The following is a 27124-nucleotide window of genomic DNA, read 5'->3' as shown; positions in this document are numbered from 1 at the left end:
TAACTCTAATATGGATTATAAGATTCAGTCAATTGGAAAGCAAATGCTGTTGAACAGCTCCTCATTATGTTTAACTGTTCCATGTATACGTGGTCTTAAATATCACACATAAGATTTGTTCAGAAAATAGCATCTTGCAAAAATGAAATAAGAGCACAAAAACAACATCAATTCTGGTTACTTTTTGAACAAATCACATAAGTGTTAGTGTACTAAACCATATTCCTTAACAAACCTGATCTTTGGACTTGAATGCCTGAAAAACTGCAGGAACTTTGGTATTAGAACATTGAGAGGGCGATTTAAAGCATCACTGTCCAACAGTTCTGATGAATCTTCACAAATTTTCTGCAGTGCACCAAATGCTCCCTGTAAAATAAAAACAGGTTGGTTAATATTTAAAGTACAGTATTCTGTTTAAGTGTTTCACATCCTTTGTCAGAAAGATGTAAGCTGCTCCTAGAAACAATGGCTACTATCAGAAATTCACTTTTGCTACAGAACTGGGTGGTATCTTGCTTTATGCTGGAGCCTTTTTGTAGTCTAGAAATTGCACTTCACTGAGAAATCAATTTCATTTTGTGACATCATCACAGTGTTACACCAAGTTGCTACTTAAATTACAACATTTACAAGCCGTAAGCTTAAAGGTTTTGTAATGCAAAAAATTTGTCAATTACAAACAATATTAAGATCTAATTTTTAAACCTAATTTAAGCAGCACATTGCTCTCTCACAATATATTGTTTATTTATTAAATGTCTGCTACATATACCCTATTTAGTTGTAGCTGTTTTGTTCTGACCATGACTCACTGCAGTCCACATTCATCAAAACTTTCATACAACAAATAGGAAACACTGCAATATTGGAAACCATTCTAGAGAACTTGACAATGTAAAAGTTTGAAAATGGAAGCAACACAATTGTCAATATGCATTAGGATAGATAGCTACTCACCACATAGATGAGGCATTGAACAGCAAGCAGAAACACACAACCAAAACATATGGCCATGGTTGCCTCTGGGCACTTTGACCCCACTGGGGCAAGTATCAATATTGTCTGGCGTGTGTAATTTGGGGACACACAAGTGGCATAGGTAGAGGAGAGGTGGAGAGAGCAGGGCATGAATTGGGGGGAGGGGCGAAGAAAGGGGGGAGGGGGGGAAGACGAGCATAGATCCGCCTGTAAATGTGCTCAGACGTGACGAGGACAAGATGATTGGCTAGTAGATGAAGCATTGGGAGAGCTGTACTTGGGGGAGGGGGATTATAAAAAGGGACAAGATTGTGCATGTAAGTTGTACAGATAAAGGGGGTGTGGAAACAGGAAGCTGAAGCCGAGGGGGGTGGGGGAAGAAATGGGAACGAAGTATATGTGGCAAAAAGAGTTCTCATCTGCACAATTCAAAACAGCTTGTATTAGTGAGAAGGATCCAGACGACATGGACTATGAAGTAGTCACTGAAGTAAGCACACTGTGCTGTGTTGCCACTCACTCAGCGACTGTATGCTCCAGCTGTCTCCGTTTGGTGGTGGCCATTCATGCAGCCACGCAGCTTGTTAGTGGTCACACTCATGTAGAATGTACCAGTGATTGCAGTAGGTAGCCCTACCTTTGATGGAACAGAAAAAGCCTGTCACAGGACTGGAGTAGTCAAGTGGATCTATGGGTAGAGGCACCTGTTTTTCGCAAAGCATGAAATCGCGAAATTTTACACATTTTGCTGAAAACGCGAAACTATTTAATTTAAGCCAAATCGTGAAATAATTGATGAAACTTTGCAAAATGTCATCATTTGAACTTAACTGCGGAAATTCGATTGAAGTTATGGTAATACAGTGTGGATATCTATTTTACACCATTTCGATATGTATAATATATCTAGTATTCCAAAGACATTCTACAATGTTCTGGCGGTGTATTCAGAATTGCGTGTTGGAAATCGTTGTGGATCGCCGGTGCATTGAGTGTGATATTTTGTGTTGTGTTGTCGTGCTACAGATGATTAATATGGTAGTGACAGTTTTTGACCGAGAAAAGGAATTTTTGTCCGAAGGATTTTATGTTTTCGACCAAAGGAGGAAGATACTGTTTGTCTCTGAGCACTATGGGACTTGACATCTGAGGTCATCAGTCCCCTAGAACTTAGAACTACTTAAACCTAACTAACCTAAAGACATCACACACATCCATGCCCGAGGCAAGATTTAAACCTGCGACCGTAACAGTCGCGTGGTTCCGGACTGAAGCGCCTAGAACTGCACGGCCACATCGGCTGGCTACGAAGATACTTATGTGCGAATACTGCAATGTGCGTATTGAGTGGCAGAGGAAGGACACATGCCTGAAAAACATTAATAACAGTTCTTCCCATAAAAAGAACAAGGAAAAGGCGCTAGCAACTATTGGTATAAAAAGACAAGCTACGCTCACGGAAGTCACTGCATGGACAAAATGAGTGAAAAATGATAAAGAAGAATTCATTTTATCGACTACTCGAGCTTTCATTGAGGCTAACATTCCGATGGAAAAAGTTGATCATCCGAAGCTGAGAGAATGGATGAGCAAATACATACCAGGAATGTGTAAAGCTGTAGTGGAGGCTTTGTGGATCCCAGTCAGTAATGTTGATAGTGAGAGATCATTTTCTAGATACTGCAACATAATGTCTGACAGGAGAACAGCTCTGACTCCCAGTAATATGGAAGTCTTGTCTTGTGTGTTAACAAGAGCTACACTGCTGAAGAGCAACAGCTTGCCTACGGAGAGGGCAGCAATCCGGAACTTGAGAGCACACCCGGATACAGTGGTACTTAAATCCAACAAAGGTAAAGCTACTGTTTTAATGCTATAAGAGGACTATATTAATAAGATCAATGTTTTAAGTGATTCAACATATTGCAAAATTTATAAGGATCCTACTACCTGAGTGGTGCAGAAAACAGCAGAACTACTGACTAACAGTTACTTACCAAAGGAGATAATTAAGAGACTAAAACCAAATAGTTCAAATTGACCTAGGCTATATGGATTGCCAAAGATCCACAAGGATAACGTGCTATTGCGTCCAATTGTGAATAATATTGGAGCAGCAGCCTATAAAATGTATACGGGGACAAGGAAAACAAATTCCCGGATTAATCCTGGATATTCCGATTAAAAAATATGCTTTTTCCCGGGCGAAAATATGCTTTTTCTCGTGCTCAGTGACAGTTGGTTTTCCGTAGATTTTTCCCTTGGAACTGTAGAACCTATCAGTCCTTTGAATGGTTAAGGTTTTTTACACACGAGTAAAACTTCCGAGGAGGAGGGGGGGATAGTTTTGGAAAGAATTTTAATGAAAAAAGGAAAGAAGTTTTGGAGAGACCTTTGATTTGAAGCAACATATACAATGCATATTTTCCTATTCCTAAAGTATAAATTCAAATTACACCAAACACAGAGCGTTAGTTTCTGGAGCGCTGAAACCGAGATTGCGACATCCTTTTATAATCCAATTATATGTCATGCCACATGATCTCGCCAGCCGATATTCAGAGCATAGGACATGTGTTATAGTCAAGCCAATAGCAAGATTACTGGTTACATAGCACGAACACACAAATAGGAAAAGTTAACAGTTTACATTAATATACATACTATAGCTACAAGAAAAGCTAAGCTACCACATATAATATTGGTCTCTAAGATTAACAAGCTACAATAGAAGCTAAGCTGTCACATGTAATATTGGTCTTTGTGTGTGTGTGTGTGTGTGTGTGTGTGTGTGTGTGTGTGTGTGTGTGTGTGTGTGTGTAATACTTTGAGATACACAACACAAATGTGCCAGTAAATTTAAAATTGTGACATAAAAGTCTGGTCTTCTGGGTTCGAAATTCTTGTAAGTGGCTCGTCCTCAAAGTGTTCAGTTTTGAACGTGCTGTGATTTACAATTTCATCCTACTTTCTCACACATAACATAATTCATCTTGCGTAAAAATAAATTTATCTTGAAAGTGACGCTTTTCAAACCACCATTGGCAATACTACCCGGAGACTGTTAGAAATAGGTTCTAGTTAGCAGTTGCCAGGGTGTAGGAGTAAACAGGCATTATTGCACGTGCGGAGCTGCATTGGTGTAGGAGGTCTGCATGTTCCTATGTATAAAGCATTAAGAGAGCTTACATTACACCATAAAAGAAACAAGGCACCGTAGAAGACTCCCAAGAGCATCGGAATTTCATAAACCACACTAAAATTCATAACAGCTTGAAGTGCACGTTGTTTTTTCCAGATTCACAATGAAGTAGGTCCCATCTGATATTAAGCTTTTCAGTGCGGTTTTTGGGATGTAAATTTTCTTAAGAGTACAATCTCATTTTTGGTTCTTTATTATGGCATAATGGCATACACGGCAGATGATAACATGCACTTGAAATTCAGTGAACAGTTGGAACTAGTCAATACTGTGGAATGAAATCATTTCAAATAAAATGATTGCCTTAATGAAGTCAAATTTCTTTAGCAAACTTGTAAAAATAATTTCACTGTTCTGCAAGGCGATTAATGCTTGGCTGTTAACAACTTAGAAATTCAATAAAATCAGAAAACAAGCTAATAATATATTTTTGCCCTCCATAATTATGTGAATGTATTTTAATTCACTTGATAGTTCGCGGCCACAGAAATCCGTTTTGTTTTCATTTGACGTGGGAGCTGTAAACGAAGAGGAGCAGCGAAATCACTTAAACGCAAACACAGGTCATGTGGAGACTAACCTCCTCCCCACTACAACTCGGACAACTCTGCGAATGCGCGAAACTGGCAGCTACGGCATGCGAGAACAATTTTTCTCATTTGCATCTGGCTGCTACTGCCGATACAGCTAAAGCCACACTTCATGTAGCAGGAAGCGGGAGAAGGTATCGCTCATACCCTAGTCAACGGCGCATGCGCATGAGCCTGCTAGCAACTGGTCAAAGGAATCTAATGTTAACAGTTCTGAGGTCACGCTCATACCAAGCAGTTTATTGTTACGAAGAATTACAGTGTCTTTGCCCTATGGCCTTTTGACATATTTTTGCTATTTGCAAACGCTTGCATGCACGTTGTTTTGTTGTTGTAAATAGCGCATTTCCCTTTCCACTAAAGTTTTATTTTTCCCCCCTCTCGTTTATATTTTATTGCTGCAGATCATTCTCCAGTAGCAGGATACAGTAACATTCTTTGCTAGAGAATCAATTCTTACCAGTCAAACTTACAAAAATTTAACTGAAAGCTAAAACAATGAAAAATTCTCGGAATTCCGAAAGATTCCCAGGTTTTTCCCAGTTTTTTCCCCAGATTTCCCGGGTTGTATACACCCTGGCCTACGACTTAGCAACGTATTTAGCGTCTTTGCTCAAACCAGTGATAGGAAAGTGTCCACATCACAAAGAATTCTAGTGATTTCATCAGCAGACTTACATTATTGCAGCTGCAAAGTTATGACTTTGGTCAGTTTCTATGTAGTTTCACTTTTTACAAATGTACCTCTTGTGAACTCACTACATCTCATTGGCAATAAGTTTGGAGCTGACATTACAGCACTGTTTAAGCACATCCCCTCCTCTAAATATTTCTTATTTCACGAGTTTCATGAGCAATTAGATGGTGTTGCCATTTGGATTCCTTTGTCTTCCCTGGTGACCAGTCTTATGGAAGATTTTGAGGAGCACTCGCCTCAGCCACCTTTAAACCAATAGTATTTTGGTGATGTGTTGATACTTTTATAGTTTGGCCTCATGGTTTGGACTGTCTGCAAGTTTCCACCATCTGGCACAAACAATGGGTGTTTTGATGACATTGATTTACCGAGCCCATATCATCTCTGACACTGATAGTTTGCAAATGGAACTGGAACACTTGCAGACAGTATTTCTGAAGAATGGGTATTCGTCCCAGCAAGTGGAGAGAGCAATGCAGAGCTGTAAACGATGGAACAAAGAAGAGGAATCGGCCTTTAAAAAGACTGCCTATTTACCATATGTTGGTAATATTTCAGTGCAAATTGGCAGTATACTAAAAAAATATAAACTGGGAGCAATCTTTTGCCCACCAGCAAAAATTTTATCGCTGTTTGGATCTGTCAAAGATGGCCTAGAGCTGCGCAAGGCAGGTGTTTACAGGATTCCATGTGAATACAGCAAATCTGATATAGGGCGTACTGTGCAGGATCGCACCGTAGATCATCAGTGGCATACTCACCTCCTTCAACCTTTTAAGTCTGCCTTCGCCGAACACTATTTGCACTGGTCATGTCACGAGTTACAGTGAGACAAAAATTGTGGCCCTTACGTCTAACTTTTGGAGTTTTATTATTTACGAGTCTGTGAAAATATGACTGTCTGACTGCGAGTCTCTTCTTAATCGAGATTATGCTTTTCAGTTGAATTCAGCATGGAGTCCTATCGTTGAAAAACTTTTGTGTCCCCTGTAGACAGCGTAGTTCTGTGGTGGAACCGCAGGAAGACAATCGATTTGATATTGATGCGTTGAGTTTTCACCACAAGCTGCACTGCAGAATCAAATGCGCTCAAGTAGCGCATGCACAATGCCAAATGAATCCACTACACATGTACCAGCGAGGCCTTAAATACCAGAGCTCAGTGTGTGTTTACCAGTATCACCTGAAGTATGAACTACACTCATTGTCTTTCCAAATTAAAAATATGTCCAAATCAAACACTGCTGAATCATAACTACCAATACTTCAGATGTTTAACCGATTCATTCCATGGTATCCAAGTCTGAGAAGAACCTCTGTTCAAAATAACTTCGCAAAAAAACACTAACTAATATGAATGGAGAATATATGCTATTCTGCAGTTTATCTGATTTTATGAACGTGCAGTTTCCCTATGAAAGTATTAATTCCCAAGAAACTCATACACTTTACGTGTCCATTATGGTTAGCTGACCCAGGTGGTTCCTGCACTCTTCAAAGTGTGTATAACTTTGATAGATTACAGAGTTCTGGCCTGAGCCGTATGTATGCAGCGATTTTACGGAGCAAAGTTTATGTTCATGCATTTAATATTACAATTAGCAAAAAGGATGGCTTCTAAAAGACTGTTTTTGGCATTGTCACTTCGCTCGAAGTAATAGTTTTTGATTGTCTAAAAGGAAAGATTCTAATTATGCCATGTGTATAGTAAACTACGTTAGGTTTTGTTTCTTATAGCAACAGTGAAAGACTTTGGAGGTAAAACAGTCATTACCCTATCCTGAACTGCAAGCAGAAACAACACTGACGAGCCTAAGAAACTGGTATCCTGCCTAATATTTTGTAGGGCCCCCTCACAAGCATGCAGAAGTGCCGCAACACGACATGGCACAGACTCGACTAATGTCTGAAGTAGTGCTGTAGGAAACTGACACCGTGAATCCGTACGAGTAAGAGGAATGAAGATCGCTTCTGAACAGATATGCTCAATAATTTTCATGCAAACCACTTTTAGAGCCAATACCCACTTTGGATTATAAAACAACAACCAAATATCTTCTTCTTGGTCCACAACTTCCGTGACATTTTCTTTACAGTGCACTACTATATAGGGTGGTTTTGTGATGATGTTATGAACTCTGGGATGATGGAGAAGGGTTCGGAAAAGACTGGTTCTAAAGTTACGAGTGAAAATTGTTCTGGTGTGTTGGACAGTAGTCCTCTACTGCAAACTCTTTGTCTTCTATATTTTGGAGGGAAATAGTTTGGACCAAACAAGAAAAATATGCCCAGTAAAGACGGGCTCTAAAACGCATACCTTAAGAGCTGTGAGCACCTGTTCAGTGGAAGAGAAGCGTTTCACAGTAGAAAGATGAACAAATGCTCACAGCTCTTAAGGTACGCATTTTAGAACCCATGTGTCCTGGATATTTTTCTTCTTATTTTGGTCCATATTAACTCCTCCCAGATATGGAAAGCAAAGAGCTTGCTGTAGAAGACGTACACTGACAGAGTAATCTGAATGACAGTCAACTCTGTTTCCAGACCAGTGTCTCTTACTGCAGACTTTAACCATTTATCTTTCTTCATCATTTCTGAAAGTTTGCGCAATGGAAACTCCACGTTGGAATATCAACAATATAAGGAAAAGAATAAACTGCTATCGCCATAAAGATGACATGTTGAGCTGCAGGCAGGCATAACGGGAAGACTAACATTTAGCTTTTGCTAAAAATCTTATTGTGGCCTGGTGTTAGAAGCAAATTTGAAAGCATTTCATTGTAAATAAGGATTTTAGTATGCCGCATTGACTCAATTAGTGACGAGCTCGCAGAACAGCTTAAGACTGTGAGCATAGATTGTGCATGGTTTTCTTTGGTAGAGAATGACAGTACAGATGAAGACAGTGCACAGTCACTTATCTTTATCCGCGTAATTAGTGAAAATTTCATCATCACAGTGGAAATACTTCACCTGCAAACATTGAATGACAGAACCACTGGTCAGGACTTGCTTGAGTGTGCTGTAAATTGTGGAGGAAAGTAGTTTGTCTTGGAAGAAAATGAAAAGCATTATAACAGATGAGGCCAGAGCTTTTAGTGGGGAAAATGCTGGTATTGTTGAGCTTTTGAAAAACAAGTTACATGCACAAGACACAGACATTGATAGCTTCTCTTTTCACTGCATTTTGCATCAGGAGTGCATTTGTATAGCTTCACTAGACTTGAAGCAACTGGTGGATCCTGTTCTTGATGTGATGAACACAGAGTGAGGGCACCCCAGCACTGTCGGTTCAAATTTATTACTGAGGACGTTGAGGCAGAATATAAAGGACTTAATTTATCACAACAATGTGAGGCGGTTGAGCACGGCAAAGTGTTTTTAACACCTCTTTTTAAGAGTATGGGCACTGCAGAATCAAGTCCTTTTATTTCTGTAAATAACAAAGATCCATCATGATTCTGTTACAAAAACAACATGTGAGGAGTGGAGACAAGAGATGATGTTTGCAACTGACATCTGAGAAACTGAATACAACACTGCAGGGAAAGTAGATATTTGTACATGAAACGTCGAATCATGCAAAGTAATTGAAAGCAAAATTATGTCTAACTGCAAGGGAAGCAGGTGAAAGTACTTTTTGTCATTTCCTTATTAAGAAGACAAAGTGTTTCTGCTAAGATCAGGAATCATCTGCATAGTTTGAAGGATGAAGTCATAAGAAGATTTCAAGAGTTTACAAAAATCAAACCTCAATCAAATCTCCTCTCTTATCCCATCACTGCCGAAACTGAAACAGCAGCTGAGGAGCAGCAGCTTGAACTGTCTTGACATACTGTCAGATCACAATACTGTAATTTTCGTTGATTTTTACAAATCTTTGCCCGTTGAAAAATTTCCATGTATAAATTATGTTCTCTACATTTGGGTTTACACACATTTGTGAGCAATGTTTTTCTTGCTTTAGGGCCAAGAAGGATAAATACAGATGTTCTTTAACAGACATTAACTTGCAGGTTGTCATGAGAATCACAATGAGCAAACTTACTCCTGATTTTAAAAAAGATATAGAGAAGGGTGATAAGCTACGGTCTCCTAAAACTGATTCTAAAAGTGCTTGCAGCCACAGACGATATGAAATTAGCACAAATAAACTTAATGCCACTGCCACTATTTTACTTATTTATACTATTTCTGAAATGCAAAGTTTACACATATCAGTTACGCAATGCTTAATTCAAGGGAAGATGGTTCCAAATGACAACCAAGAGACACAGTATCTCACAACTGATTAAAATTAAATTTAAGGCTGAAACAGGGTATGGCCACTGCACAAATGTACCAAACCTGTGAAGTAAATTGTTCGGGATGGATGAATAAATATACAGCACTCTCCTACATCCAACAGTACAGTAACTGCATATCTTACCTCACAGACATTATAATCTGATGAATCCAGCATCTGGCACAAAGCAGGCAACAGATCAGGCCAAGCTGTAAGCTCCCCTTTAGAGGCAATAGTAGTGATAAGGATGCCAACAGTTGCTCGAATTAGAGGGCTTGGATCGCCCACTGCTGACAGGCATTCCTGTTTTATAAACTCTGTCACTTCTGGCAAGAATTTATGATAATGGGCTTTCACATTATTTTTCAATATCAGCCCACTGAGTGATCTGGTTGGCTCATCTGCAAACATGAAACAGGAATTGTATGCAACATATGCATTAATATTATAAAATCTAAACACATCCAACTTTACAGCCATATCCAACACGAGTTCAGAGTTGTTATTAAATAAACACTGCCAGTGTAATCACGAATCACAATATCTCTCTCTCTCTCTCTCTCTCTCTCTCTCTCTCTCTTTCTCTCTCTCTCTCTCTCTCTCTCTCTCTCTCTGTCCGTCTGTCTGTCTGTGTCTGTGTGTCCCTCCCTCCTCCAAATACTACTTGTCACAGTGCCAACTCCCTTGATATTTGAGTGGTCACATTAATGTTTACTTTTATTGTTATTCTGATTTTTCCTGTCTTCTAGACTATTTCTCTTCCACTGTACAGTTCTTGCCTATTTAAATCTTCAAACAGTTTTGCTTCACGACTTCATTCAAACCTCTACTTCAATTAACTGTGGCGACAACAGTTGCCTTTACCACTTCTATCTTCCAAGTTATCAATCTCATTTGCTACTGCCATTAGTAGTTCTCTTATGTTGTACTGTGCCACACTTTCCTGTGATTTTCCTGACTTCCCTCTTTAAGGACTGAATAACATAATTTCCTCTAAGTCTTTCCTTTCTCTTCCTATAAGGCATTTATTTCTTTAACAGGACTTTCTAAGAAAATTTAAGAAAATTTCTTCCCTCTCTTTTGCCAAAAGATCAAATATATTGACAAAATTGGCAAAACTATTTTCTTCAGAAACATTTATGCTAGAGTTCTGTGGACTTCCATTTTAATATACACAAATTTATTTTTGTAAACAGAGTCCTGTTAGAAAACTTGAAAACAGGGCAAAATATGTTTCCAGTTACTCTTTACAAGTTACAGCCTCATTTGGAATGACAATTTTTTTAATTATTATCCATACATTTAACTTACAAAGGCAATGAGAAAATTTCTCAACCTGGCACACAGAAGGTGATTTTGACAAAATTTTCTTTTTTCGAGAGTGGTACGTGTTACATAATAACTTGTCCAACAGCTTCACAACAATTACAAACTTTCTCATGTACCTATTGACCATGCAACACATCAGCCACATTGAGCCTTGTTTACGTGTACAGGATGCTCGGATACAGGTTAAAAAGCTTGGAAGAGTGTTATAGAGTAGATTGTGCTGAGAAATAATTGTTAAGAAAAAAGTTTGATACATTGCATCATTTAGAAGTTAATTAGCTTTTAAGTTAGCCAAACAGGCTGTTGTGTGCACAAATTCAAGCAACCTGTCAGAGACAGTGTCACCAAACATTTTCTTCATTTGGTTCCCTAAAACCTAACAAAAGAGTGATACAAAAATTGAACACGAGATGGTAGTAAGGGTCAAATCCAAGAAAGGCTGAGCAGTCTTTTGCATTACCATCTACACTATGATAACTACTGACACTAATTCTATCTATCAGTCTACTTTAATTTGCATGCTCAACAGCTTGATTAATAATTAATTCTGAAATAGCGCAATGCATCACATTTCTTTATTTACAATCACTTCTCAGCATAACCTATTCTGCAACACCCTTACAAGCTTTACAGATCGTTGCTGACCACCCTGTAGAAATTAGCAAATTTTATCTCTAACAAGCATCTTGCAAATGTCTCACATTTTTAAAAAGCTCACTATACAGGGTCAATACATAGCCTATGTAAATACTCTGCTTTACCTTCTGATGTGAGTTTTGTGAGAACAAAAATCAAGTAGTTGTTGAAGTCGGGAAATTTGTTTAATTCCTCCAATTTCTGTATATAAATTAAGGACAAATATTTCTTTGTTTGCTAGTAATAACACACAACACTGAATGTATATTCTACAGTACACCAAGTAGCATACCTCTACACCTACATACATACTCCACAAGCCACAGTACGCTATGCGGTGGAAGGATACCCTCTACCACAACTAGTCGTTTCATTTACTGTTTAACTCAAAAATAGAGTGAGGAAAAAAGACTGTCTATATGCCTCCACATGAGCCCTAATTTCTCTTATCTTCGTGTCCTTACAAGAAATGTATGTTGGTGACAGCTGAACCGTTCTGCAGTCAGCTTCAAATGCCAGTTCTCTAAATTTTCTCAGTAGTGTCCCTCAAAAAAAAAAAAAAAAAAAAAAAAAGTCACCTCCAAAGTTAGCTTCAAATCCCAGTTCTATAAATGTTCTCAATAGTGTACTTCAAAAAGAATGTCGCTTCTCCTTCAGGGACTCCCATCCGAGTAATCGGAGCATCTCCATAATACTTGCATGTTGCTCGAACCTACCAGCAACAAGCCTCTGCAAGCTTCAATGTCTTCCTTCACTCTGACCTGGTGTGGATCCCAAGCACACTAGCATCCTACAGGGTGTTTCAAAAATGACCGGTATATTTGAAACGGCAATAAAAACTAAACGAGCAGCGATAGAAATACACTGTTTTTTGCAATATGCTTGGGACAACAGTACATTTTCAGGCAGACAAACTTTCGAAATTACAATAGTTACAATTTTCAACAACAGATGGCGCTGCAAGTGATGTGAAAGATATAGAAGACAACGCAGCTGTGGGTGCGACATTCTGTACGTCGTCTTTCTGCTGTAAGCGTGTGCTGTTCACAACGTGCAAGTGTGCTGTTGACAACATGGTTTATTCCTTAGAACAGAGGATTTTTCTGGTGTTGGAATTCCACCGCCTAGAACACAGTGTTGTTGCAACAAGACGAAGTTTTCAGCGGAGGTTTAATGTAACCAAAGGATACAATAAAGGATCTGTTTGAAAATTTCAACGGACTGGGAACGTGACGGATGAACGTGCTGGAAAGGTAGGGCGACCGCGTACGGCAACCACAGAGGGCAACACGCAGCTAATGCAGCAGGTGATCCAACAGTGGCCTCGGGTTTCCGTTCGCCGTGTTGCAGCTGCGGTCCAAATGACGCCAACGTCCACGTATCGTCTCATGCTCTAGAGTTTACACCTCTATCCATACAAAATTCAAACGCGGCAACCCCTCAGCGCCACTACCATTGCTACACGAGAGACATTCGCTAACGATATAGTGCACAGGATTGATGATGGCGATATGCATGTGGGCAGCATTTGGTTTACTGACGAAGCTTATTTTTACCTGGACGGCTTCGTCAATAAACAGAACTGGCGCATATGGGGAACCAAAAAGCCCCATTTTGCAGTCCCATCGTTCCTGCATCCTCAAAAAGTACTGGTCTGGGCCGCCATTTCTTTCAAAGGAATCATTGGCCCATTTTTCAGATCCGAAACAATTACTGTATCACGCTATCTGGACATTCTTCGTGAATTTGTGGCGGTACAAACTGCCTTAGACGACACTGCGAACACCTCGTGGTTTATGCTAGATGGTGCCCGGCCACATCATACGGCCGACGTCTTTAATTTCCTGAATGAATATTTCGATGATCGTGTGATTGCTTTGGGCTATCCGAAACATACAGGAGGCGGCGCGGATTGGCCTCCCTATTTGCCAGACATGAACCCCTGCGACTTCTTTCTGTGGGGACACTTGAAAGATCAGGTGTACCGCCAGAATCTAGAAACAATTGAACAGCTGAAGCAGTACATCTCATCTGCATGTGAAGCCATTCCGCCAGACACGTTGCCAAAGGTTTCAGGTAATTTCATTCAGAGACTACGCCATATTATTGCTACGTATGGTGGATATGTGGAAAATATTGTACTATAGAGTTTCCCAGACCGCAGCGCCATCTGTTGTTGACAATTGTAACTACTGTAATTTCGAAAGTTTGTCTGCCTGAAAATGTACTGTTGTCCCAAGCATATTGCAACAAACGGTGTATCTTTATCGCTGCTCGTTTAGTTTTTATTGCCGTTTCAAATATACCAGTCATTTTTGAAACACCCTGTATATTTGGTCTCCTTATATATGAACACCACTTTCCCCAAAGGCTCCCAATACACCAAAGTTGACCATTCGCCTTCCCTACCACAGTCCTCACAGGCTCATTTCCTGTTACGGAGACCTGGCTGAAAATGACTTACAAGTTTGTGGCACCCACCATCGGTAATGCTGAAATTCAATATGGTGTTGGCCCACCCTTAGCCTTGATGATAGCTTCCACTCTCACAGGCATACATTCAGTAAGGTGCTGGAAGGTTTCTTGAGGCATGGTAGCCCATTCTTCACAGAGTGCTATACTGAGGAGAGGTATCAATGTCAGTCGATGAGGCCTGGCAGAAGATGCCGTTCCAAAACATCCCAAAGGTGTTCTATTGGATTCAGGTCAGGACTCTGTGCAGGCTAGTCCATTGCAAGGTTGTTATTGTTGTGTAACCACTCCACTACAGACCATGCATTATGAACAGGTGCTGGATAGTGTTGAAATATACAATCGCCACCACCAAATTGCTCTTCAACAGTGAGAAGCAAGAAGGTGCTTAATACATCACTGTAGGCCTGTGCTGTGATAGTGCCATGCAGAACAACAAGGGCTGCAAGCCACCTTCATGAAAAACACGACCACACTATAACATCACTGCTCTGAATTTTACTGTTGGCACTACATGCATTGACAGATGACCTTCACCGCCCATTTGCCATACGCACACCCTGCCATCGTATTGCCTCACTGTGTACCGTGATTCGTCACTCCACTCAATGTTTTTCCACTGTTCCATAGAGGCATTGTTCAGCATTTACTGGCATGATATGTGGCTTATGAGCAGCTGCTCGACAATAAAACAAATTTTCTCACCTCCCGCCTAACTGCCATAGTACTTGCAGTGGATCCTGTTGCAGTTTGGAATTCCTGTGTGATGCTTTGGACAGATGTCTGCCTATTACACATTATGACCCTCTTCGAGGTTGGCCTTCATGCTTTTGTGTTGTACATATCCCTTCACGTTTCAACTTCATTATTGTGTCGGAAACTGTGGACCTAGGGATGTTTAGAAGTGTGGAAATCTCTCGTACAGACGTATGACATAAGTGAGACCCAATCACCTGACAACATTTTAAGTCCACGAGTTCCGCGGAGTGCCCCATTCTGTTCTCTCACAATATCTAATGATTACTGAGGTCGCTGATATGGAGTATCTGGCACCACAATGCACCTAATAAGAAAAATGTACATTTTGGGGGATATTCGGATACTTTTGATCATAGTGGATATTCAAATGGAGTGACTGTGTCAAACAGGGCACTACTAATGCTGTATCTGAATATTACAGGTTTGTTTTTCCTAATCAGCATTAACTTACATTTTTCTCCACTTAGAACTGTCTACTAATCATCACACAAACTAGAAATTTTGTCTGAGTCATCTTTCATCATCCTACAGTCACACAACTTCAACACCTCCCTGAACAACACAGTATCATCAGCAAACGACTGCTGATTGCAATCCATCCTGTCTGCCAGATCACATAAATAGGAAACAATAGTGGTCCTATCACACTTTCCTGAGGCACTCCTGCCCATAGCATCATCTCTGATGAACACTCACCGTCAAGGACAACATACTACATTCTATTACTTAAGAAGTCTTCAAGTCAACCATGTATCTGGGAACTTATTCTGTAAGCTCATACTTTTGCTAAAAGTCTGAAGTGGAGCGTTGTGTCAAATGCTTTTCGGAAGTCCAGAAATATGGAATCTGCCTGTTGCCCTCTATCCATAGATCACAGTACATCACGTAAGAAAAGGGTAAGGTGAGTTTCACACAACCAATGCTGTCCAAAACCGTGTTTATTCATGCACAGAAGCTTTTCACCCTAAGTAAATTCATTGTATTCACAATTAGAATACATTCAAGAATTCTGCAGCAAACCAATATTAAGGATATTGGTTTGTAATTTTGCAGGTGGATTCTTTTACCCTTGTTACAAACAGGAGTCATCCACACTTTTTTACAGTCACTTGGAATTTTGCATTGGGCAAGAGATTATCAATAAATGACTTCATCCTTCCCCCCTCTATCCATCTTCCCCCTCTGCTTATCCGTGCCTGCACCTGCAAGGCATGCCAATACTACCTGCACAACAAAGTCCATTATGCAAGGCAGACTATCAATCACTAGTAGAAAAAATCTTTTTTGCCCCATCTCCACCCCTATGGTAGCATGGAGGTTCTGACTGGACTGGACAGTGCTGATTCTCATTTAGTTAGCATACCACATTTAGGTGGAAATAGATTCAGTGGTTTCAGAAGAGATGCTGGACATGACGCTATTTTATGTACAGACAGGTTGTTGAATGGTTGAAAGCTTAAACTTAAAGTTATCTTGGTAGCAAAATCAATAAATCTCTTAACAGTAAAGTGAAAAGAACTATAGTAAAGTAATAAGACCAAAATAGAAACAGGTTGTATCGCATGCCATTTGCTATGTGAGCAGTCTCAGTGCCTGCTTATTTTTTATGCAAACCAGCAGCATAGTTTTGTCATTTTCACCCACAGGAACGGGAGTGGCATAGAGATGGACCAGAATGTTGTGTAGGTTGGGCCAAACTGTAGCCAAGAACAAACCAATGGTATCCTTATGCCATTTCCATTACACAACCACAGGAGCACTATCGCTGTGGAAGAACAGATGCAAGGCCTGTCCGACTCACCCAGTCCTGCCAGATGCTTATCCTATTCCATCAGAGGCACAGCCATTAGTGCAAGTAGCCATGTCATATAGCAACTCTGCTGCAATCAGAGCACAGTTTTTTTTATGATGGTATGACAAACCTGCTATCCACTAGAATGAATTGTCAGTAACTGTGGCCAAGAACAAAGCTAACCATGCAGCGGCACAATACACTGTTGAGCGCTACATATTCATATTCAAATCCAATGGATCCTTCCCTCCAGCACCAGCTTTTCTGAATTACACAGACGGAAGTTATTCTTCACTCCCACAATCCTCCTGGCCTCAATCTCCACTAGCCCACAGTCCTCACAACTTTGACCCCATAGTCTCTCCTTCCTTTTCCCTGTCATTCCCAATAGATCAATGCAATTTTCATCACGTGCCGCACCTCACCAGCTCCGGCATCCATGTAGCACATGCCTAGCCCATGCACCTACTATCCCTCCCTTCCAGATTCCTTGCCAGCACACCTATCTCCCTCTAAGCCAGTAGTTACCTACCCCAACCACTCTTCCTGCCTCTAGCTACCCCCCTCCCCCCATTCTAGTTCACCTCCCAAACTCCAATCCCATTAATAGTGTGACACCCAATGAAATGCACACATTAGAATTCACTGTAAACAAGAAATGCTGTGAGTTCTAATATTGGTGGCATAATTGTTCCACATCCGCAAGGTCATTATACGATCATCAACATTAACACTGCCGTGTCAATATTGTGTGGCCTGTTTACATGCAAGTGATGAAATATAGTACACTATCGCACCTTTGCAGCGCACTGATGCTTCCATAATAATAACAGTCAAATTCTTTGTTTGTGTAGCCGCAGTATCAGTGGCTGCTGGATAAATTTTTCATTAATTCTAGTACTATGCATGCAAATACTGAAATTAGTTTCTTCCATCACAACACACTTAGTCATACTTGGTTAAAACTTCATAACAGAGGGGATTGTTCAGATGTTTCTTGCTTGTAATAAGAATCTGATATCCGCATGCACATTTTAAACTTCGGCACTGAGGCTGCAAATAAAGAATGACCAAGAAAATTTATCATAAGTAAAATTCACTGCAAATGTACAAGCAGAGAATGCACCCACTTGTAAGAGACTCTATTGAAATCTTCCATTGACAATTTTCAATTAACAGATATATGTAAGGTGACATAAAACGTAATTTAGCACTTCCATGTACAATAACATATTCATATGTCAATCAATGCACCAATTTTTAAGTATCTAGTAATCCACTATGAACACTCAAACATGTCGAACAAGACTGACTATTAGGGCAATATTTTTTGGACATCCAACTCCACTGATTACTGTCAACCATGCAGTGGTATGGAGCAAGGGATAGGTCTGTCTCCCCCCCCCCCCCCCCTCCCCCAAGCCATTCTTTTCAACTGCTTACCCTACATAGTATATAGTACTGCCCCCATGAAACAACTACAGCAGTTGATAGCTACCCTGAACTACAACCTTAAAAGCGCTGCCCACTACTAGGGGAAGCTACATCTCACTTGATGGCATTCCAAGTGGTCACATAAGCACCTTCGTGTCTAGAGTGTTTCTCATATAATTGTGTCAAAAATGGAAGTGTGTTTTCATTCCCACACAGAAAATACTGGCTGCCTGTATACAGCTATAAGCAAACAATGATATACAGACTTTACAGTAGACTCCCTCTGCCTTTTGCAATTTAAGAAAACGATGAACATTTTAGTGGCCACATTTAATCACATGCCAACATCCTCTAAATGAAAAAACTGCACCATCTGCCTTAAGGGGACTAGTACCGCCCAAAATGACAAAATTTGGCATTTTTACTTTTATGCACATTATGAAAATATGGATGTTTATTCTTAATTTGGTGTTGGTTTTATTGAAATATTCGATTATTTACTATTTTAAATAAATATTTGAAAATAATCATGCAATGACATTTCCGAGAATTTTGTTTTTCCTCATTTCGCATATTGGCATTTCTCTCTGGAACTATATAGTCTAGAAGGCTGAGGTTTCCTTTTGTTTTGTAGAGAACTGTGTTTCATAAGTTGTCTACACTGGCGGTACTTCGCAGTAAACTCTTTGAACTGTACATTTGTTTGTGGTTGACAACAACAGTTATCCACTAGCCGCGTTTTAGTTTCTGTGTTAGTTTTTATCATGACTAAACCAAAAGGAGTGTTTAAAAAATACGAAACAAAGGAAACAGATACTACAGAACAAATATAGCAGCAGTAAAAACAGTGGTTAATGCCGAAGGGCGTGACAATTTGGTTGTAAATAGTGACAGTCCTACTCTTTCGAGTGCTTCCAAGAAAAACCTGCTGGGTAATGAAGTAAAATACACTGCAGCTTCAAGACAGTGAAACAAACTGCCATATCATTATTAATCTCCACATAATTATTTCAGCTTTGTGTGAAACAGTGTGTTGTGTATGTGAAGGGGAAACTGAAATTTCTGAAAAGCTATCTCAATACAATTGTCTGGTGTGCACTTTACAAATAATGTGTTTGAACTTTAAAAGCGAAAAGACTTTCAAGACTTCAGAAGTAAGTGTAAAGAATGGACTTTTTGACACTAAGATACTTCTATGGACTTAGATGCATAGGAAAAGGCCATTACGCTGGTAAGGTTCTTTGTGGCTTGCTGAACCTCCCTAGTCCCCAAACAAAATCTATCAAATACAACTCCATAGCAAAAAGTAGTGTCAAGGCATGTGCTATGGAGTCAATGACTACAGCAGCAGAGCAGGATGTAGCAGGAAATGGTAGTTCTAACATAGCAATATTATTCAACGGATCCTGGCAAAAAAGAGGTTTCCAGTCAAAGAATTCATGTGCATCTATTATCAGCATCGTCAATGGGAAAGTGTTGGATGTTGATGTGTTGACCATGTACTGTCAGGGTTGCAGGCAAGCAAACTAAGCATGAAATGAATTGTCAGAGAAACTATGAAGGAACTAGTGGAGGGATGGAGGTTGTTTCTGCAGTGAAAATGTTCCAGTGTTCCCAGCATGACCGTACTGTTCGCTACATGAGGTTTCTTGGGGATGGAGACCCACGATCATATAAAGCAGTGGTGGAGAGTAAACCCTATGGTGATTTGTCAATTACAAAACTAGAGTGCATTAATCATATGCAAAAGAGGATGGGCACAAGACTACATAGACTCAAACAGCAGTTGGGAAGTACCAAGTTATCTGACTGATAAACTGATCAGATTACATAATATTATGGTATGGCTATTAGAAGTAACAGAGATAATTTAGATGGTATGAAGAGATCTGTTTGGGCAATTTATTTTCACAAGCTGTCTACATATGCTGAACCAATACACAACCTGTGTTCCACTGAATGGTATAAATACTTGAAGGCAAAAAAAGGAGGGTAAAGTAGACACTGTCTCACACAAGATTACTATACCAAATACTGTTATGCTTGCCATGAAACCTGTGTTTAGGATCTTGCCCAACCAGAGCTGTTTAAGAAATTTCTCAAGGGCAAAATGCAAATGAATCATTGACAATGTTGTATGGTCAACGATACCAAAAAATGTGTTTGTTGGAAGGTCTGTCTTTGAACTTCGTGTTTTGGATGCTGTTCTTACTTTTAATGGTGGCTATTCTGGAAGACTACAGGTTTTGAAATTCATAAAGGTTACAACACCACTAAAAGTGTGATGGACTTGGACCAACTGCGAATCATAATGGCAGAGATTGAAATGAACAATGTCAAAAGAAGACAGATCCTAGAGAAGGAGGGCAGCACTGGGTGAGGAAGACAATGAATGAGATGATCACTACTACCCAGGAGGATTTTAAAGTATTTTTTATGTATCAGTTGGCTGTAGATTTTAATTTTTCCTTTAAACACAATTTTCTCAAAATGACATTTTTCAGTATAAAAACCCCCTTTTCTTGGAAACTTCTGAATCTACATCAATGAATTATTTACCACATGACAGATACTACAATGATGATGTAGCTCTACTTTAGTAGTATTTACTGCAATGTTACAATTCAAGAAATTAAAATTGTGAAAATTTACACAAAAAATTATATGTTTAGGGAAAAAATAATAACTTTTTCTAGTTGTTATTTTAAAGTGATTGTAGAGCAATACACTCACAAAACATGGGAGAACATGTGATAAAAACACCACATTTATATACTCAACAGTTTCTGAGAAAACGGGTAATTTATACAGCCAATTTAACATTGTCGAGATAGGGCAGTGCGACTCCCCTTAATCATCCCTGTCACAGGTGGCAACTGTTTCATTAAACAATTTTCCTGAAATTTAAAGACTGTTAAATTTCTCTGGACCAAAATGGAGGGTGAATATTCTGAGCTGTCATTTACTTATTTATTATTTACTGATTACTCTGTTCAGTTACAATTAAAAACTAAATATGTACAAAGACAATGATTTATTGGTTGATTCATTATCAATAACACTTAATCATGATACTTTGTTAACACAGTTTCAGCAGACAAATCTGAACTGAAATGCCACCTTTCCGTGTTGCCGTGCCATTGTATGACAACTTCTCATAACCTCACACTCTCGCCACTGTTCGATGGAAGCATGACACACTGAGAACGTCAGAAAATTATCACAGCAAAACAGCCAGCTGCATGACAACTTTAAATATGTGCACATTAGTCTACGCCACACAATCATGCAAAGCGACCCGAGAGCCAAAAATCCCAAGACAAGAATGAAGATTCCTGACGTAGGATAGCATCCCAGAGAGAGACGTGATCAACTGAAAAACATATCAACAATTCAATGGATGTCACGTTTCAATACCCAACTCACAAAAGCAGCTGTTCCTGAAGCAGTACCACAGAGCTGTTTGTACAAAATGATATATTTCTTGCTGTGAACACACACAGTTCAACTCCTCCAAGAATGTCTCAGTTTCCTGAGCCTTTCACAGCTCCCTGAGACTAAATTCAACTTTACTGAGATTTCCCTTGATTTTTCCAAACAAGTTACCACCAAGGTATTAATTATCGAGATTTATTTCCTTGTGGTTTTCTATCTACTCATACCCTGCCATTGACCCATGCCAAAAGTAAAGTGACTCACTAGTGAAGTATACCTTTTTTCCAGGATTCTTAGATTTAACAGCAGTTTGCCTGTACTAATATTAATTTTTGTTTTCTGGGATGTGCACAGAGCACAGGTACCAATAGCAGTGCTATCGTCTCTGGCCCAGAAAGGTTGTGGTTCTGAATGTAATCTCTTCTCACTATTTGCTACTGCTCAAAATTTAATTGGCAAGTTATTTGCACTGTAGTTTTCAGTCAGCTGCTGGAACCTAAAAGTGTCTTCAATGACCCATGTCAACTCACCGTCAATTTTTTTTTCTTCTACTTCCTCTAATCGCAATAGTACAATTTTGGGAATCTATATGCAAGGGCCAATGTGTGGATCCAGGCCACCACTAGACTTTAAACACTTCTGGCTTGTTTGGCTGGTCAATGGTCAATTGAATGAAGCTTGTTCTAGCATTTCACCAGCACGAGTGGCTGGCATTGTCAACAATTCATCACCCATTACTGATGGCAGACTGCAGTTGAGCTCATGGCCACATACAACACACATTTGATGTGCCACTTTGAGTACTATTTATTCTATAATGACGACACCTTTCTTCAGTTTTCTACTCTCTCTTCTTCTATTCTTAATGTAGTTTTGATACTTTCCCCCCATATTTATTATGCCTTTTTAATTTGGTATAACCATATGTGTATCCAGAAACACTGCACTATCAATCTAATTTCCAGACAAAAATTGGATTTGACCCAGTAGTGAGAGTACACACTAGCTAGTGTAGAAAGAAATAGATCTTGCTCTTTTCTCATTTGCTTCAGTGATAATTAAATGTCCCGAAAAGTAATAATAATCACCACCGGTGGAAATGTAAAATCTTATTTCTCAATTTGAAGAAAGGGATGCACAAGATGATAAAAAAATTAAAATATAAGCTGGGGGGCCATCTCTCTCTCTCTCTCTCTCTTCCAGGATTGTGGTGTACCAGTTGAGAGGAAATTTAAAAAGGGGGCAGGGTGGGGTGGGCAGAATGTGTTAGCAATATACGATTAGAGAGAGATCGTGTCGAAAGCGAAAAGAAATGCATGAGTGAAAATAGGACTTCAGTAACATCAATGTACAAACAAGTGAAAGATGTACATAGGTATATATAGGGATGATAAGTAAACAAGCAAATTTCTTATTCTAGCTGTGGTGGTGCTACAGCAGGCAAATGAAACAGACAGGGCATTGGAAAAGGCAAATATGCTTTACATGCCACAATAGTAAATAGACAGAAGAGATTATGCTTTTGTACTTGTTATCTCCAGTCCCTGAATATCTTCACTTTTCAACAGTTGACTGCCTGTGTTTTATGCATGAGCATAGGAGTTATCATCTTCCTTGATAGATGGGAAACCTGTAAATGGCAAAGTGCATGTGTGCCACAGATACCTGAACATTTACACTGAATCCCCACTGTCATGAAACAATGCTGCACAGGGAACATGTACATTACTTTTGTGATTGACACACAGACGACACAGAATATACATGTGACTTCAGATGATGCAATTGCCAATGTATAATTTCAGCACTATGTTAAATTAACAGTCCAAACATTTTGGAGCTGCAATCTATCATCCAGCATTTAGCAGTTGTTCTCCTCCTTCTCCCCTCCTCACTTTAAATTATCATAGCTGGAACTCATTCCACAGTACCATCTGAGCGGAACATCACGTGCCCATTGTCACCAGAGACAATTTGTCAAGAGGGGGGGGGGGGGGGTCAGCCTTCCATTGACTCTAGCCAGTAACATTGTTCACAGCACTTTCCAAAGACGAATGCCCAATATTTTTCTTCGATGATTAACTTACCCAAGCACAGTACACCATGTAGAGTATCATCATTTTGAGAAATAGCCTCAACCATGTAAACACACTTCATCAATCAATATTTTTAGATGTTTACACTGCCAAATTTAAAGATAAATACTCAAGAACCACTTCAGATATCACAGAAGAACTTAACAGTACATCACTAGATTCAAATTCTTTCGCTATATCACATGGCAAAGGTGGTGTTGAGGGTACTAAATTCAAAGTAAAAATAAAAAAAAAGAGCAGACTGTAGTTATATCCCACAAATACACTGCTCTTAAAACCAAAGCTTTTTTAAATGTGCTACAATCTATAGCCCATTTAAAAATGATTTCATATTTCCGAAATGAAGTGTTATTACTTTATAGAGAAATACAGATGTCTCCCTCATTACTAAAATATGAAATTAATGTTTTTAGTGGTCTTGCAGTTTCATCTTTGTGCATGCATTCACAGATCAAAAATTACAAGTAAAAAGGTATAATGTTCATTTAAAATATTTGACACACACTATCAGCTCACAAAGCAGGGTAGATTTCCTCGTGTTTTGGTAATGTTTGTACATAGTCATGCAACATATAGTAGCACCATCCTGAATTATAGCCAACACTGTTTGCTTTTTCAAGATCTTATAGTGATAGTGCATAAAGAAAATTGTCAACCTAGCAACAGGCTATTTATTGCCTGTATCATCCAAATACAAGAGCTTCGGAAGCATTATGGTCTGAATGATTTAAGTATTTTCAAGTTTAGTTTACTACAGTCAGTTGATAACAGACGTAGTGATATAAATGAAGGAATGGCTAAACTTTTGTTGTGCAAATAACATCCTGATATCTCACTAATATCTTGGTTTAAGCTACAGATTTCGACATCAGAGTTTTCAAAAAACATCTAGGCTGCCTAAGGCCTACCAATCATATTCTTTAATATTCCTGACAGCACCAGCACTAACAAAAACGGTAGGTCATAATAACAACTCCAAAGTTTCATTAAGCAATTAGTTTGTGAAAAATCTAATGTGCACCATAACATGCACCCACGTCAGAGTGACCTTCGCAACCAGTTAAACGAAATATTGGGCAAATACATTCTTACACAGTTACTTGTCACTACCGATTCTTAAAACCTGCGGAAATAAATCATTCTGATAGCAATGCTGCAATTACGTACTACTACGTAATAGATCGTTTTCGAGACAGGTATTCGTCAACATTATTGTTTATGAGTTAATTTTAAAAAAAGGAACTAGTACAATTATGCCTATGAAAACACGTCAACAGGTGAATTTCATACAGCATCACACTGGGGCACTACATATAAGCAGGGCTTACAGCTTTAGCAAGGTAAGCGAAAATGTTTACATTGAATGACTGACTAAATTCTTGAGATTCCATCATTAGTTCACACGTTAAAAACAAGTTCACACCACAAACACAGTATCTTCGGCAGCTACGTCAATAATTCTATGGTGGCCGTTAAGCGGGTTCTCCATGAAATTAAGACAATTAAATTATGAATTTATTGATATTAAGGATACTTGTTGCACGGCACGTTGTGTAGCCGTGTCTGGAGACTGCGACTCTTTCAAAAGCTGCAATATTTGTCGCAAACCATCTTCTTGCGGCTGCCACGCCATTTTCATTATTGCTTACTCCTCGACTCACACCTGAGAACAGGAAGTTGAATAATAAGGTACTGCAAGTAACAGTTCTTTTCATCTAACGTACAAATATTTTCATTTTAGCTAGTAAAATTCATTTCTCTTTAAAGTGCGAAAAGATAGTAATAACGTAAAATTACGACATACAGAAATTATGGTAGTTATTCGTGAAACATTTTGACTAGCACAAAAAAGTTCCATGTTGCCAAATCCGAAGAGTTTATACCGCTCCCGATTTTAAAACATAACTTACTATTTAAAATTTCCTCGCCAAGGTCGGGTAGTAAATCAAAAAGTTACTAACAGATATCTGCACGATTACAGAGCAATAACTTTCACACACTACTAATACTACAGAGCAACTGTCGAGTGATAGGCCGGACTGAACGACATTTACGCTGACCAACGATGTTTCCTAATTGAACTTCACTATAACTCTTTTGCGTTAACCCGAATTTAATGACGATTGATAATAAGAAAGAATGTATGGCTATTTCATGTGCAGGTATTGTGGGTGTGTTACTGCGTTTGTAGCAAATACTCTTACTGTCCGTCCTCGGTTATGAAAAAACGGGTGAACGCCCACGGTTTAATATTTCGAAATAATTTGCATACAGTGGGTTATTTATCTGTAGAATGGGAAGGCCGTTGGAGACAAAATCGTGTTGATAAAATCGTAATAGTGATTTCCGGAAGGTATCACGTCGTACTTGATTTTTAAATAGCAAGTGATACCTTCGCATTGTCATAATGCCGTGACAGTTTGCGTATTTTGTAACTATATACATCTGTTGCTGGTTTGTGTTTGTTTACGCTGGACACTTAATATGTTTCTCCAAACCTGTCAATGTGTCATGGAATATATGGGATACACAACAGTAGTCTTGACGATGCATTAAGTAAATAATTTATATTAAGTGAAATAACCCTTATAGAAAAATAATTGGAATACACACATTTTAAGTTTCACTTTACCTTTTTCTCTCCAAATACGTGTTTTAACTGTTATGACACACTGCGCAAAGTATATAATTGTAAGTAATCGCAAAGTTTGTAATTCTAAGTAATTGATGACAAAGTATAATAAACACCCAAACTTCATGCTACAGCAAATGTTAAGCACACTTTCCTTCAGAAATAATTTTTGCGAAACATAAACTTATAAAACATTTTCTAGGGATATGTAATTAAATGATCGCATATGAAATAGAATGATCATATAGAATAGAATAGAATAATTTTTTATTAGCCTTTCAGTATTTTTCATACAATTGGCTTCGACAAAGTTTACAGAGGGTTTTACTTTCATCACGATATTCAAATAGTTACAGAAAGGGGAGAAAAGGAACTAAAGACCTTTTCTTCAGCATTATGTAAAACAATGTTGTATACAGTAATTAAATACACACATAAGAAAAGAATCACAGTAAATAACTAGCTTATATAATATCAAAACACTTTCTTCACAACTTAGGTAAAACATATATTTTGATTATTAGTTTCTAAGAATTCTTCAGGTGTATAGAATTCGTTGTTTTTTGCCAGGTTTGCAATGTATTCTCATATTTATTTAGTGGTACTGTACGGGCTGAGCATGGTAACTTATTGAAAAATTTTATGCATAAATACTTATCGTTATTATGGACTACAGCAAGTCTTGTGGAAGGCAAGTCCAGCAGGTGACTGTTTCTTGTACTGTGTGCGTGCACATCACACCTCATGTTCAATTCTTTCAGATTTTCTCTGTCAGATATTAGAC

The 27124-nt window shown here is 38.9% G+C and overlaps 1 protein-coding gene across 1 annotated transcript in view; it reads right to left on the bottom strand.

The window, feature by feature from the left end:
- The window catches only part of LOC126271946 (transportin-1), a 128203-nt gene extending 102410 nt beyond the window's left edge, over positions 1-25793 (bottom strand). The window contains exons 1-5 of the mRNA XM_049974374.1: positions 25619-25793; positions 25243-25371; positions 11846-11921; positions 9900-10156; positions 236-369 (exon numbers count right to left, since the gene is read on the bottom strand). Of these exons, the coding sequence (XP_049830331.1) occupies positions 236-369; positions 9900-10156; positions 11846-11921; positions 25243-25347 (572 nt within the window). The 5' untranslated portion in view covers positions 25348-25371; positions 25619-25793. The remainder of the gene's footprint in view (positions 1-235; positions 370-9899; positions 10157-11845; positions 11922-25242; positions 25372-25618) is intronic.
- Between the last annotated feature and the right edge of the window lie 1331 nt (positions 25794-27124).

This window comes from Schistocerca gregaria, chromosome 5, assembly GCF_023897955.1.
Source record: "Schistocerca gregaria isolate iqSchGreg1 chromosome 5, iqSchGreg1.2, whole genome shotgun sequence".
Taxonomy (NCBI): domain Eukaryota; kingdom Metazoa; phylum Arthropoda; class Insecta; order Orthoptera; family Acrididae; genus Schistocerca; species Schistocerca gregaria.
Note: the sequence above shows the minus strand (reverse complement) of the source record. Positions and strands in the feature narration are given on the sequence as shown.